The 16,510-nt window shown below is 36.6% G+C and overlaps 1 protein-coding gene and 1 long non-coding RNA gene across 2 annotated transcripts; one reads left to right on the top strand and one right to left on the bottom strand.

The window, feature by feature from the left end:
- Positions 1-299: 299 nt before the first annotated feature.
- On the top strand, positions 300-12,805 carry LOC115439308 (transmembrane protein 238-like). The gene is made up of 2 exons (XM_030163134.1): positions 300-901; positions 12,440-12,805. The coding sequence occupies exon 1, from the start codon at positions 347-349 to the stop codon at positions 890-892; it is 546 nt and encodes a 181-aa protein (XP_030018994.1). The 5' UTR covers positions 300-346; the 3' UTR covers positions 893-901; positions 12,440-12,805.
- On the bottom strand, positions 8,749-15,355 carry LOC115439309 (uncharacterized). The gene is made up of 3 exons (XR_003938246.1): positions 15,344-15,355; positions 13,461-13,467; positions 8,749-8,869 (listed from the first exon to the last, which is right to left on the bottom strand). It is a non-coding gene; the product is annotated as an uncharacterized LOC115439309 (long non-coding RNA).
- Between the last annotated feature and the right edge of the window lie 1,155 nt (positions 15,356-16,510).

Raw genomic sequence — 16,510 nt, 5'->3', positions numbered from 1 at the left:
ATGATCTAATAATTTTTTCCACGATTGTATTTATACATACATTTTATGTCACATAAATATAATATGTAACAGTTTCCATCAAACTATACATCATCTCATCTCATCTCATATGCATCTTTGCGCTTGATTTCTGATACATTCTCATTAGTTAGAATTCGCAGTGCACCTGAACGCAGCATGGTTTTATGAGGCCCCTGGGAGCCCACCTGTTACAGTGACGTTAGGGAAGGGGGCGGGGCTTGGACACAGGTGAACAGTGCACAGGTGTAAGGGGAGGAAATGTGCGTCCTGATAAACAACTTCAAGCGTCAGGACCCGTTACTCGGGCTCTCGGCTCTGCTCCGGTATGGCCCACGGCTGCGTGGGGAACTGCGCGCCCATCTTCTACCTGGCTTTGGTGTTTGACGCAGCGGGTCTGGTGGTTCTCCTGGTTGGGATTTTCGGAAACCTGAGGCTGGACGGTCGGTTTTATGGGGATTTCCTCATCTACACGGGTTCACTCATCATCTTCCTCAGTCTGGTGTGGTGGGTTCTGTGGTACACGGGGAACGTGCAGATGTACACGGAGGAGAAGAGGGGTTCCCTGGACAGCACCTTTGCGCACTGGGCCAGGAAGCTGTCCGAGAGGCTGTCCATGAGGGGCGTCAAGACCCTGGAGGATGAGAAGAAGCACAGCATCGGGAACGGGAAGGACATGAACGGGACGGTCCGTGGGCCGTGTCGGGTTACGTGGGATGACCCCGGCGGCGGATCCGAATCGGGTCACGATAACAAAGGGTTTGAAGTGGGGACTGAGGGCGCACCGGCTGACAAAAATGTGGAGCTGGGGGTGTTGAGGGGCTCGGATGTGGATCTACAACCGATGGAGGGCAAAGCAGAGAGGCTTCTCTGACAGGAGATGGTGCGTACTGAACACCCACTCCCACAGACAGGGGCTCAAACATAAGGTCCGCGGGCCAAAACTGGTCCCCCAAAGGTAGGGGTGTCAAACTCATTTTAGTTCGGGGGCCACATTCAGCCCGATTTAATCTCAAGTGGGCTGGACCAGTAAAATAATAACAGTAAAAAAAAAAAAAAGGGAAATTCTATTATGATCAGGTTTACGTCTAGAAAGTTCCCTTGAAAATCTGAATAACACGAACAACTCAAATTGTCTTAAGAAAAACAAGTGCAATTTTAACAATATTCTGCCTTGGTTTATCAGTTTATCATTTACACATGTGCATTACAATCGCACAAAACATTTAGTAACAGGCAGAATATTGGTAAAATTGCATTTAGACATTTCTGTTTGTTCATATTTGTTCGGGTTATTCACATTTTTTATAAGAAGTATATGGTAATGTAATGTTGGTAATGTAAACATTTTCATGTAATTTTACTTTTTTTAAACACCAAAAAACAGAAAATTTGGGGTTGTCATTATTTACAGGTTATTGTGATAATATTTTATTGGTCTGACCTACTTGAAATCTAATTGGACTGTATGTGAAACCTGAATTAAAATGATTTTGACGCCATTGATTGTTAATATCTTCAATTTAATTTTTGCAAATTTTCACAAATTCATCCCACAGGCCGGATTGGACCCTTTTGCGGGCTGGATTTGGCCCCTGGGCCGCATGTTTGACACCTGTGCCCCAAAGGGTTCCATTTGACAACAAGATGAATTTGTAGAAAAAGTGGCACTGATAAGATTAACCCTTTCATGCATGAATTATGAGAACCTTAATCAAGATTTTTTCCCTGAGTGTTATTATTTTTAGTTATTTATTATAAAAATGCGATTGAATTTTTTTATGAATCTATTTTTCATGGAGTTACAAAAATGTTCACTCAGCTGGACACCATGTGTTTAATTTTGGAAGCAAAGACACATATATTTAAAACCCATCATCATAAAGTGATCTACTGTGTGAAAACTATGAAAACATTTTTTTAATGCAGCTAATCTCATGTTTTCACACATTTTTATCATATTCTAATACTAGTTATGGAGATAATATGCCAAAAAAAAAAAAAAAAAAAACTTTTTGTTTGAGAAAATTACCAGTTGATTTACACTCAAACATGTTAGTGCAGATCAGGTTTATCAAGAACAGCAAAGTGACAGTAATGGTCTGAATTTCAGTGTAGATCACAGGTGTCAAACATGTGGCCCGGGGGCCAAAACCAGCCTCCCAAAGGGTTCAATCTGGCTCCTAGGATGAATTTTTCAAATACAAAAATTGCACTGATATTAATAATCAATGATGTTAAAATCATTTTAGGTCAATTCAATCTAAAGTGGATCAGACTAGTAAAATATTATCATAATAACCTATAAATAATGAAAACTGCAAATTTTCCTCTTTGGTTTAGTATAAAAAAAAGTTAAATTAGAAAAAAAGTTTGATTTACAGACTATCCTTTTACATAAAATATGAATATCCTGAACAAATATGAACAATCTGAAATGTCTTAAGAGAAGTATGTGGAATTTTGTACAATACTCTGCCTGTTACTATATCTTTAAGTTGTGATGCACATGTATAAATGATCAACTGAGGCGTAATATTGTTAAAATTGCACTTTTTTTCTGAAGAATTTTCAGGTTGTTCATTTCTGTTCATGTTACGTTCAAGTACAGTTCGTAGGTGTAAACATTTTCATCATGGAATTTTACTTTTTTCACTCAAAAACATAGAGAAAACTTTGGAGTTGACATTATTTATAAGTTCTTATCCTATTATTTATATCATGTTACTGGTCCAGCCCACTTTAGATCATATTAGGCTGTATGTGGCCCCTGGACTGAAATGAGTTTGACACCCCTGGTGTAGATGATGCATGAGCGTCCACTGTGTTGGTTGATATCCTCCTGAGACCCAGGAAAGTGAAAATTTTTAGCTTTTTTACAATAAACAGTCATCTTGATTGGAAACTGCATAATGCAACAGTTTTTTTCAGATAGTTTTAAAATTATTTTCAGGTATTTATTTTTTAATGACAAACTGTATTTTACTCCAATTATTTACGTGTACTGATAGAATTAGTGGATCAACAGGTATTAAACAGTTTAGATCAGTAGATGCTTTTGGTTGCCAGAGGATGCTTGGGTCTTTATGGGTTAAAAATGAAGGGTGTCAAACTTGTTTTATTTCAGGGACCTGATGTGATCTCAAGTGAAATAATTAACTTTTAAGTAATGACAACTCCACATTTTCTCTTTGATTTAATGTGAGAACAGTGAAATTACAGTGTTTAAATATTTACATTGTTCACAATAAAATGTGAATAACCTGAACAAATATGAACAACCTGAAATTTCTACAAAAAAGTAAATGCAATTTTAATAATACTATGCCTGTTACTAAACATTTTGTGCATTTGTAGACCTACTGTTACTGTAATAATAAGCTAAGACATAATATTGTTGAAATTGCATTTAATTTTTTGAAGAAATTTCAGCTTACGGTAGTGATGGTAGTCCAATTTTTCCACATTTTCATGATGTAATTTTCCTTGTTTGTATTTATTTAGTTGTATTACGTTATTATGTCTATTATTTTACTGGTCCGCCCTACTTGGGACCATGCTTTATGTGGCCCCTGAGCTAAAAAGTTTGACAGTCCTGGTGCAGCACAAAATTCTGATCCATGCACATAAACAGTCTCTATGGGTTCCACTTATGATCCATGTCTATCACATATTTTCTTTGTCTTTTTTAACTGTACTGGTACGTAAAGCAATCACTAATTAATTAATATGACATCAATAATCTGTCATGTGTCCTTTTATGTTTGCACACTCATTTTAATCCTCCAATACTGCAATTATAATGTGATTTATCATTTGGTTACATGAGGGTTGATTATAGTATCATACTTAAGATAATGCTATTTTCATCAATCATTTTTTGACTTTTTAAGGCCAACGTAGGCAATGATAATTTGATGACAGACAGGTTTAGATGATGTTCAAAATGAGAAGGCTTTGACTGTATTAAAACTATTGATTTCATTAACATGCCGTGGAAGTAAAAGACTATGCCTGGCACAAAACAGGCTTAAAAGACACCACTGTTACGGAAAAGAAACCAGAGTAGCAACATAAATTCCAATTGATACTAAAGAAATAAATCATCCTGATGTTTTTCCAAGCTTTAGAAATAGATGCAGCCAACTTTAAGAATAATTAAAACTAAACAACCATTCCCTTCTGTCATTGTCACCATACCAAAACATTTTATTTAATATGAATGTTCTTATAAAAATATTCACAGTATAAAAGAAATGTTTCATCCTCAGCTTCTCATTTTTAATCCAAGAGGGATTTCTGTTTAAGACTCAATTCCTTGATAAGTTTGAATTCAGGACTGATAATTGTGGTCAGAGAAGCCCAGAACTTCCTTCTAATTGTGTTGCATGTTTCAGTATCACTATACATATATCGTGTTACAGCGTCCTGGAAAACAGCATGAACTGCATAAAGCATTAAAAACCGTGTGCTGAGCTGAATAGATGAGCAAAAGTAATGAATACCTAAATAACTGAATATCAAACTCATTTGAGCTATTCAATAAATCTGGAAGTAAACATCAAACTTCATAAAGAATTGAGGTGGGAGTGATTTTATTATTTCCCTGTAATAATAAAGTCTGTAATTCTTGTTGGCAAGCAAAATAGATATTAGACACCAAGTTCTGTAACAAGTCTATTGTTGTCACATTTCCAAGTGATGACTAAAAACTGTACTTTCCCTGCTTTGAGAAAACATTTATAAACTCAAACAGCAACTGAAAGAGACTTAACTAGAGTCATGTTTTGCAGAGAAAAAAACGTCAAACGCAGATTTCCTAAATTAGAACAGTCTGTCCATACACTGCAGTGTACGTTCAGTTAGGGCTGGGCGATATGGAAAAATGTCATATCACAATAACTTTTTTCATATCAGACGGTATCCATATGTATCACGATATAAATAAAATCACTATTTTTGTCAAGGTTAAATTTTCTGTTACTCAAAAGTTAGTTGTAACGACATCAGAAGTTTATTTTTGATTTAAATATGATTTATTTTCTGTCAAAGATTGAACATGACAGATGTTCTGAAGAACATTATACAACTGTTTCAGATCAATAAAACAGGTCCATATATTTAAAACTAAAGTAAAAGTCCGACCAGCAGGAAAAGGCTTTCAAGTTTTAAAAGAGAATACAAATAAAACAGACCATCTTCACCAAACAATGTCGGGGGTATGTACGTGGGGGTGCGTTCCTTAACTGTCATAACTGGCGTGAACCGAAAATGAAACTTAACATGCTTTGAACGTCCGACTCCCGGCTTCTATGCCACTCCCTACTTTTCAGTAAGTTCTCGGTCAAGTTTCCTCCTAAGGGAACACTCATTTCCTCCCGCTGCAGCCCAAACATTAGTGTGTGTGCTGCAGCTGCTCTTACACCTGCACTGTGTGCGTCAACCTAACTTTCCGTGGCTCTAGTGTGATTGGCTTGGTGCGATGCTACTTAATTGTGATTGGCTGTTCTTATGTCTGTCAAAACATGGACAAATGAATTCTATCAAAATTGTATCGAGTGTGTCTCATATTTTTATCGAGGAAAAGTTTTATATTGCAATATACACTACAAACAAAAAGTTAAGGATATTTTTAATTTTTGGGCTATTTTTTTCATTTGGGATTCTTGCACAGCACTTTTTACTTTTTTGTGCGTGAATTGAATTGAAACACATTTTTTTAATGACCAGATATAGTTTTATTTACAAATGGCAAAAATGACAAAAAAAAGACCAAAAAAATTAAATATCCTTAACTTTTTGTTTGTTGTGTATATTGTTTTATCGCCCAGCTTTACATTCAGTACATCAATGCTACTATAAGTGGTGGTTCAGAAACAATTATATCCTTATATAAGATTAAGTCTTAATAATTAAGTCCATCATACAGTTTGGTAGAGCAAATGTTTTCTCATCCACATAGCGTTACAACACCTGGCCTGTTGGTATGACACAATAGCATTAGCAGTGTGGACAGAGTGAGATAGCTGTAGTGTTAAGGTGCTTCAGCTCCATCTTCTTGTCCAAATATAGACACTTATGGCTCAAAAAAAAAAAAGAATGCACAAGGAAGTCCACAAACTAATGTTAGTTCTGTCATAAAGGCCACAGATGGATCTTATGGTTATTTGACACATCAGAGGGTTTATTAGCATGTTATTTCTATGCAAGTCCAGCAAATTTTAACCCTTTGATGCATAGTGGTCACCACAGTGGACAGCTGTTCAAAGGTGTTCTCTTATATATTCATGGATTTTGTTGTTTTAGTTCCATATCAGCCAACACAATGGACGCTTATGCATCATCCCATACACTGCAATTCATATTATTACTGTAACTTTGCTGTTCTAGATAAACCTGATCTGCTGTCATGTTTGAGTGTAAAAAAATGTGATTACATTAAATTAACAGGTTTGTTTTGGTTTGGTTTTTTTTCATATTATCTCCATGAAATGAGCAATAACTTGTATTAGAGTATGTTAAAATGTGAGAAAACATCAGATTAGCAGCATTACAAATTTTTTTTTTTTTGTTTTTTTTTTCATAGGTTTCACAGTATATCAGTAAATACATGTTTCTTTGCTTCTATCAAGATGACTGTTTAATGTAAAAAAGCTAAAAAATTTTCACTTTCCTGGGTCTCAGGAGGATATCAACCAACACAGTGGACGCTCATGCATCACCTACACTGAAATTCAGACCATTACTGTAACTTTGCCGTTCTTGATAAACCTGATCTGCACTAACATGTTTGAGTGTAAATCAACTGCTGATTTTCTTTTGTTGTATTATCTCCATAACTAGTACTAGAATATGATAAAATGTGTGAAAACATGAGATTAGCTGCATTTAAAAAAAAAAAAAAATTCATAGTTTTCACACAGTATATCACTTTATGGTGATAGGTTTTAAATATATGTGTCTTTGCTTCCAAAATTAAATGCATGGTGTCCAGCTGAGTGGACATTTTTGTAACTCCATGAAAAATAGGTTCATAAAAAAACTCAATCACATTTTTTTTATGCCTAAAGAGGAATAATAACACTCAGGGAAAAAATCTTGATTAAGATTCTCATAATTCATGCATGAAAGGGTTCATGTAGCTATGAGACCAATTACTTAAAAACATAAAAAAAAAAACTGTCCTGCCCTGGGTCGTGAGTCCCATCTTTCTCCACTCCAACGTCCCTTTATTATTGTTATTTTCTCAGTAATGTTAAGACTTTGGATATCCATTTTCCCATACCTACTTAATCTCATGACCTCTTATAACCTGTTACATCTTCCAAAGTTAAACTAAGCTTCTGAAAAATGTATGATGTGCTGAGAGTCTAGGCCTGTGGAACCAACAAGCAGTCATAATTGAAGTCATAAATATTCAGCACATTGCCCCGGTTCACCCTTTGTGCCACTCTGCTGTTGTTTTGCCTGTCATTAGCTGATCACCGCTCCAGCTGTTACTCTTTCATCATTATTGTTGGCATCACTATTGTGTGTTGGCGTGGTGGCCCTGCCTTTTGCTCTCGCCCCTGTCATAATTATGAAATGTCTCAAATTATTATCACTGATCAGATGACACCCACTGTGAAGCCTGTCCTGAGGAATGGGCGTTCACATGCAAAGCTGCTATACCCTCAGGATGCTGCCCGCTCTCTTGGCTCATGAATATCTGTAATAATAATTAATTAATATTTTTTTTCCTTTCCCCGGCTGCTGTGAGAAGATCTTCAGTGGCCCGTGGCAGCTTTTAATTAATGAGCCTGACCGTTTCTGCTCACCTTCACAGTTCTGCATTATTTTAGCTGTCAGTTTGCTTGTAACCAGGTGGCAGGCCAGACACCCTTTAGGCCAAAAGGCGCAATTGCATTTTAATGGAACTCAGCAGTGCGTATTGATCCTGTGGAATTGAATGTGGTAGGTAGGGAGTGTACCGAATGCAGGAATCAGAAGCCGGCTTCATGCACATTCCCTCCATCCACTGGTTTCAGGTAGTTAATTTTAATGCACCCCTGCACTGAATTTCTTATTATTTACCAACCCGGCTAATGATCATGAGATACAGAACTGAGTGAAATGGTTTGGTCAAACAGAACAAACAGTGCACCCTGTTCTTTATCATAACCTCACTTTTGTAAATGTAGGTTAAAGCAGCACAAAACACATAACGTTAAGAATTTTATCAGAAGCCTCCGCCTAAAGAAAACACTGCTATTGTAGCAGCCACCTGTCTTGCGATATTATGAGTCATAAAGTCAGATGTTTATCATTTAGGTTCAGACAGTAGCTTGCATAGATAAGTGCTGGAACAGTGTTGCTCAGGTGTTTAGCAAGAAGAATTGTCCAACACCCATTAAGTGATGCCAGTAAGAGTTTAGAAATAGGGAAGGGCTCTGTTCTGTGGGTATGATTGCTGTACATTATCTGTTGTAAGTCTGTAATGCTGGTGGATTATTTGTGTTGCATGGGCTCTGGTGCAATTTGGGCAATATTTAAAGTAAGGGTTCAGTATCTGAGGAAATACACTAACTCCTTTTGACCTTTGGCCCTCACCGTAGGGTATTGTCATCAGTTCGTCGTCTGTATGTCTGTATGTGCAGAATTTTTCTCAGTTTTTTGGTCAAAAACTGGTGTTTATGCTGAAACCACCCTATGTTCTACTGCCAATTATTAAAGAACCCAAAAGGCTAGAAACCTGATGAAAGAAGAGAGTCTACACTTTCTTTTGATAGTTTCAATGTTTATGTAGTCATAGAACTCAATATTCTGTGGGTCTTGAAACATCAGTCAAAATGCTCCAGAAGTATGGGGCTCTCTGCTCTGAAAATGGTGTATAGCCAATGAGTAATTGCCTTAAAAAAGTCACTTAAAAAGTATTAAATTTAATATGGTAGGACTTAAGTTATGTTGCTGTAAACATGTTCACTATATTGTGTTTAAATGTGTCTGGGAAATGTCCAAGCTGCAAAGAAAGTAACATTATTCTACTCATTTCCACATGTTCCAGTGATACTTTTTATATTGAAATTGGAAAGTAATTACCGCTAACTTTACAAAAATGATCCCAGAACATCCCATCCCAACACATGTGAAGCCGTTAGTCATGTGCACGTCGCCTGAGAAAGCTGACCTTGTATGGTCGTGAAATGGGCATTAATTCTGTTCTATGTAGTCTTAAAAAGTCTTAAATTTACCTTGTAGAAACCTGTAGGAACCCTGGACCGAAGGCCGAGGGTTTTCAAGTGTGGGCTCGTTATGTTCTTTATAGCTGCAGGATTACTACATTTATTCCACTCTAATTTCTGTTGAGTTGAAGTCATGAGACATAGATAGGGATGGGAATTGATAAGAATTTAACCATTCTGATTCCATTATTGATTTTGCTTATTGATCTGATTCTCACTGGGTCATCTTTTCGTGTGAAATATAGCCATACTTTGGAGTATTTCAGCCTCGATGCCATGTTGGCTATGTTCTAAACCAGAACAATGCAGCGTACGTGTGACATCATCACCCATGCGCACCGAAGACAGAACTGATAAGCAGAGTCATTAAGCAGGCAGGCAAATGATTCCAAGGAAATGAGCTACTGGGAACCAGTTTTTAATTCCCATCCCTAGATATAGAGTGACCAGATGTCACAGTTTATATGGTGCATCAGAGCATTTTTATCTCTTGTCCTAAGTTCTACATGTCAAGAGAATACCCAATATTCTGACCCATTTAATAGGAATACAAGAATCCAAACAGGCTTTCACATAAGACCATAAGAATAAGAAACTTGAGCTTTCTTTTATGTTTGTTCTCATTGTTTAGTACGGTTTACATGGGAAAACTGCCCTCAAATAAAATCTATTCGATAAATCTTTCGCATGCTGCCTAACCTTTAACCTACATTGTCTATTGTGTGTTTAGTTTTTAGGTTAGTTATTATATGAAAGCTTTTTCAACATTCGTAACATGTACCACACTGTCCCATGCAAACATACTGGTCAGCCTGTGTTAGCCGAGCACAGACATCATGGCTAATCAAATAACCTGTCAGTGTCCTGGGTCGAACTCAATGTTGTAACTTTGCATCTCTTGTGAAGCTCTTTCTTCAACAGAAATCTGTGTTTTTTTGAATGTTTGGAAACCTGTGCATCCGCTGGTATCACTGCACAAAAGTGCCAAGAGGATAGATGCACTATTCTATAATGTAACTCCACCTAAAACCACAAGTATAGGGGTTTACATTGCTGTCTTTGTACAGGTGTACATTGTGTAAGGTGTTTGGGGTGTATTTTTTGGAGTAGGGCAGGGCTATGATGGCTGCTGTGGACTGCTTGTGGTTGAAATGAGGCTTTACAGATCCAGACCCACATTAACACACAGATAGCGGATAGAATCTAAAGTTCAATATCCAGCCAACGGCAGACTACTTCCTATGAATCAGACTAATCATGTGCTTTAGTCGAACCAGATCTTAACACAAGCTTTGTTGTGTAAAGGTTTAATGTGTAACGTTTGGATGCAAGTTTGCATTTACACGTTTATGCTGGAATTTGAGTCTTGTTAAGGCTCATTTATTTGCTGACATCAGCAGAAGTCAGGACCTGAAAAACTGAGGAACAAGGAAAAGGATTTTGTTTGCAGTCAACATAGAAATCAGCGTTTTATCATCAATGTACGGAAATGAAACTGTGTTAGCTTGGGAAAGGAGTTGGTGAAGAAAACGCAAACAGCACACATGACCAAGAATGAAGAATACACCTTGACAATCCCAACTAGCACTCAAGTTAACTGAAAGGAGTGATGTTTTGCTTTTTTAAATGGGATTATGCATTTTAAAAAATTTCCCTGTGGTCTACATAAACTGTAAATGCTATGCTTTGGTCTGAATTCTTCATTAATTCAACTCCACAGGTTCATCTTCAACCCCATTTCTGAGTAATGACACGAGAAAGGTTGTTTTGAGCGCTGGCCCTTTAAATGCAAATGAGCTACTTCATGCCCCACCCCCTCCAGATTGTTGACTGTGCTTCTCTGTCCTGTTCACCCACTTGTGTTCATTAATACAAACAACAACTGAAAATTTTAGGTAATCGGCTCAAAGTTTGGACATATTTTCAGTTTTTACTACAACCGCTGCTGCTGACAAACAATTATGGGTCACTCAGAGAAATGTTTGTCGGAAGTTTTGACCTTATATTTGTAAATGTCATAACGTAGCTAGTTATAGATGTAACAAATTAAGCAGGAATTGAAACAGGTTGTAGAAATCCACTTGATTTTTGCCAAAATGAATATAAAGATAGCTTTGCAGCACCTGGAGGATTCAGATTCAAACTTTATGAACTATTAGGGTCCAAATACACAAATAAATGTACCAAAGATTAATAAAAGTGGGTTTAGCAAAATATGACCCCTTTAATGCTCAGTTACACATCTACACAATCACTGTAATCTATTATTATAAGGTCAATTTTTCCAGCACATACTTTTAATTTCCCCATGAATGTGCATATGCAGTCGACTAGCGATGTAAAAATGTGTTAATAAAGCAACAGAAACATTAAAGCAAAATAATTAAATGCAACATGTACTTTGATGGAAAATGTACTGTACTCTTGTTAGGTACTTTACATCAAATAAATTATACTTGAACAAGTGGTTCCAGGCACAACAAACCCCACCTCTTGCACATATTGTAGCTTACTCTGGCATCAATCCAGCTGATGTCATCATGTCTATGCATGTGCTGATGTCAGCATATCAATTGCTTCTATCTATTTGTCAAGTTTGACATAAATTGAAACAAAATTTATGTTTTTACAGACATGTGAAATCTCGCCCATTATAAGTAAATGGGAGGAAAAAAAAGAAGTAAAAATTCATTAAAAATTTGAACTTTGACCTACTCTTCCCAAAATGCAATCACATCTATTTTGGGTCACTGGCAATCTGTAAACCAAATTTGGTATGAATTCAAGTAACAGTTTTGCTGCTACGACATTTGAAATTTTGGCCATTATATGTAAATGGGGAAAAAATTTTTGAAAAACTCATAAAAAATTTGAACTTTGACCTATTGTTCCAAAAGGTAGTGAGATCTATTCTGGGTCACTGGCAATCTACAAACCCAGTTTGGTATGAATTCAACTGATAGTTTTGCTTCTAGAGTGCTAAAACAATATCCCTTGCCTCCCCTTCAGGATGTGGGGTAATAACTGCCACAGAGGCCAGTTTTATGAGTGTGTTGTTAATATATTACTATACTTATTTTTATACGGTGCTGTTAAGCCATATTTCCGCTTCATTTCCAGTTACATCTGTGTTATTTCCACGATCGATAATTAACCTTTGCAAATAAATGACAGCCTCTTTCCTCTTGTTCTTTTTACAGGTGGTGTCCAGCTTTCCATTTCAAAGGATGGGCTTTCATCTTTATGCTGCGTTTACAGCCTTCAGACTGAAAAACAGACTGAAATCAATGAGCTTATGAACTGAAGTCACTTTGTTCATTTTTTTGTTTTCTTTTTATTTTGTTGTTGCTAATGGGGAAGACACTTTCTCAACAATCAGGGAAAAGCCTTTCATCCAGCAGATGGGCTGTGCACAGAGGAAGAAAAGGTCTTACATGTACATAGTAAATTTCTATTTTTGTTTATTTTTATGTTTATATGTTGTAACAGATGTAAATTATTTTGCTTAAAAATTTGAATAAAGTTTACACAGAAGTGGATTGTACTGAGGGTGTTACCGCACAGGAATGAAAAGGCTCCACGTTGGCAGCTCATGATGTTTGAGGTCTGATAACGTAGTATCACCCATATGCATCAAGTTGCATAACGGTCAGCTTTTCCTCACTTCCTTATTTACTTTTGTTGTTAACTATGTCACATACACTACACAGAAAGCCGAGTCTTTTCTCATCATCACATTTTAAACATTCATTTTTGAGGCTTGTACACACCACTTCACTATCTGCACTTATTTCCGATCACGTATACATGTCGGAAACCAAAGTACAAGGCTTTTATTCATCGCTGTGGGCCTGAGATAAGGCTTGGATTTGTGGATGTGGCAATGTAATATGTTTATGAAATGAATCCGTGTCAAAACCACATCCAGCGGAGATAGAGCTGGAAAATCTCTTGTCATCATTAAGGAAACACATTTCTTCTCTACCATGAAAAATATGCGAGATGTAGATACAGAGAGGAATGTGACGAGAGGGTAAAGTCTTCCTTCTCATCAGTCTCACCTCAGACTCTGAATAGAGAAGAGCCGAATTTCTTTCCCTTGTAACATTCTTCTTGTTTAGATAAACTTGACTCATTTTATCTCTAAAACAGTGACTAATTGCCTGATCCTGACATGGATTGTAACACCTATTTGGGCCGCTGCCGGATATTTTTTTACACCGCAGTCCTTCTGGACGTAGCAGGCCTTGTCCTGTTCCTCATAGGGGTCTTCGCTCCTCTCAGTTCCTGGGATTTCTATGTGCTTTCAGGGCCGCTAATTATTTTCTTCAGCCTGGTGTTGTGGATCTTCTGGTATCTGGGAAACCTGGATGTACCGATGGAGGAGTTACTGCCCAATTCAGCTATTTGAGATGCAGATTCAGCCACGAATGCAATCTCAGTTTTATTTTGGACTTTGAGGTTGGCTCTGAGAAACTTTTTTGTCTTCACTTTTGCATTTTTCTTGAGCCAAACATGCTGTTTTTCTTCTTCATCATCCTTCTGGGTGCAGCAGGACACATTTTCTTCATGGGTGCGTTCGGTTCCCTTAAATTCTGGGATTTCTTTGTCTGTTCGGGGCCAGTCATTATTGTCTTCAGCCTGTTTTTGTGGATCCTGAAGGAACTAATGGAAGAACTGCACTACATTTGAGTTTCACAACCTCTTCATTTGTGGTACTGACAACTTTGTGTGGCTGCTGTTACAAAGGTAAGCGACAGGTGTTGAAATGAAAGGAGTGACACAGTCCACAGACACTGTCTTTTTACTCCTAGTATTTGGTTCTAGTTTAACAAGTGTCTTTTATTTCCTGTTTAGGTTTTACATACCGGCCTCTTCTCGATCAAATTGGTGGATGATGATTGTATATTTGCTTCTACACTCTAATGGACTTAATGGACATTGTGTAATGTCATCTGTAAGCTTCACATCTCTGGCTATATTGTCATAATTCATGGAGTTTTTATGTTTTTCTGATATATTTTTTTCTGAAAGCACTTTACATTACAGCTCAACACCTGGTTGACCTGGTTGTTTTTAACATTACCTTGCATCATTTGTGAGCTAATGGTTGGTAGGGTTGTTCACTGTTACTGTTGGGTGAGAAAGAGGCTTTTGTTGGGAAAAATGTAGTCCTTTACATAGAAATGTTTATTATTTTTATTAGATCTTTATTTAACCCATAAAGACCCAAACAGCCACCGATGACCAAAACCATCGACTGATCTAAAATGTTTAATACTTTTTGATCCACCAATCCTGTCAATACATGTAAATAATTGGTGTAATATAGAGTTTGATGAATGACAGTGGATGGACACAGTTGGTTCATGTTTAGTTAATGATATATTTTACTGAAAAAGTCACTTTTTCTTTAGTTTTCTCTGTTTCTGATATAATCATCAACTTTAATCTGAGCTTTTATGAACATCTACAGTTGTGAAAAAATTATTAGACCATCAAAAGTCATAAAAAACATTGGTTATGCAATCAAGTACTAATTCCTGTGTGTATCATGTGACTAAAACAGACAGAAAAGAAAACATGGAATGCCTAAAAGCACTGTTTTTGGCAGTACAATGCCATAGCTATGGATATAAGAACTTCAGTCATTTTGGTTATTATCAAAAAAACATGGAAAATGGATAGATATCAGCTCTTAAATGAGACTCTTATGAGCTATTTTTGTTGTTTTCATTATATTTGTCCAAACAAATGTATCTTTAGTTGTACCAGGCATTAAAATGAACAAGAAATTGAATAAAACAAAGGTGGTCTAATAATTTTTTCCGCAACTATACATGATCAGTAAGTTAAATATAAGAAAAATACCTGACATTCACTGACAAAATGTAAAACACAGAGGATAACATTAGAATAAATGGTGATGAATCATTTAGTATAAGTTAAATATAGAGAAAAAAAATTTTGGAACTGACACAAAAGTAGCACTGGGTCTTTATGGGTTAAACAGATAAAGTGAGAACGTTTTTACAGTGACGACCTGGCCAAGAAGTCAGGAGGACATGCATGAAAGAAAACAGATTTTACAGACAGGTATTAACAATGAATTAAAACAATCAGTAATATAATGACAGAAATCTGAATATTTGCTGTTATCATGGATGTATGTTTTATTTTATTTTATGTTATTTATTTAATCGGGACCGTGCATATTTATGAACATTGCTGTGTAATAAAAACACTCATGTAAATACGCCAGAATTAAAATAACTACTTTTCATTTGCAGTCCCTAGGAAGGTGACAGAAACAAGACATAAAACAGCCAACATTGATACATCACTCATTTACTATAAATGTTAGCTAACCCAACCCAAAACAGACTTCAACACAAAGTTTATTTAAGCACATGGACAAGCACAAATTTCTTGCCATTGCCTGGTTATTATTTTGTTATTTACGTGTTATTATTTAATCATTCATTTTCAAACCATGACCCTAGCCTGTGTTATAACCAAGCTGTAATACACGAGTTCTTGAATTACAAATGTCTCAAACATAAGTGGTGAAATCTTTGTATTATTCCCACATTTCCTCTCTATCTCCAGTCTGATCCTGGCAGCTGTGAATGTACTCCCTTTCTTTGTCATTGATTTCCCGGTGCAGCCCTTGTTCCTGATCAGTCTCTGTGGTGATTTTCCTGTTGTGAAATCTGAGTATTGGTCGCTCAACCCATTCAACAGAAACCTGTCAAACTGGGTCCATTAGTCACTGGGGGTAGAAGTGCTCTCATTTTACCTGAATGGGATTTGTGTGAGGTAGAAATGCTTTTTTTTTTTTTTGTCCTTCTATGAAATATTATGAAACCAAAAGGAGCGTGACATTTTTCTCAGATTTTACATAACTGATAAAAGCGTTTAAATATATGTGCAAGTATGCGGTGCAGCCGGTTTCTTTGTTGCTAATGGAGGCACACCCTATTTACAGCGTGGCTGATATTTAATCTTGACACCAGAGTAAACCTTGGTTTTAACAACACTGCCCGTTGTAAGAGATCTGTTGCAAAGACAAACAAAGGAGGAACAATAGCTGAGCATTCTGAATGGATCAGAGTCTTTTTGATGATTTGTTGATTTAACATGTCACTACAGTGCTGCATAAACACTTTTGCACAATCCATGTTTATTCATTATCTCATTGCTTTTCAAGGAGGCCATCATAGCCTCCAACAAAGGAGTGATTGGAAATGTGTCAGCCCCGCATTACTAAT

This window comes from Sphaeramia orbicularis, chromosome 19, assembly GCF_902148855.1.
Source record: "Sphaeramia orbicularis chromosome 19, fSphaOr1.1, whole genome shotgun sequence".
Taxonomy (NCBI): domain Eukaryota; kingdom Metazoa; phylum Chordata; class Actinopteri; order Kurtiformes; family Apogonidae; genus Sphaeramia; species Sphaeramia orbicularis.
Note: the sequence above shows the minus strand (reverse complement) of the source record. Positions and strands in the feature narration are given on the sequence as shown.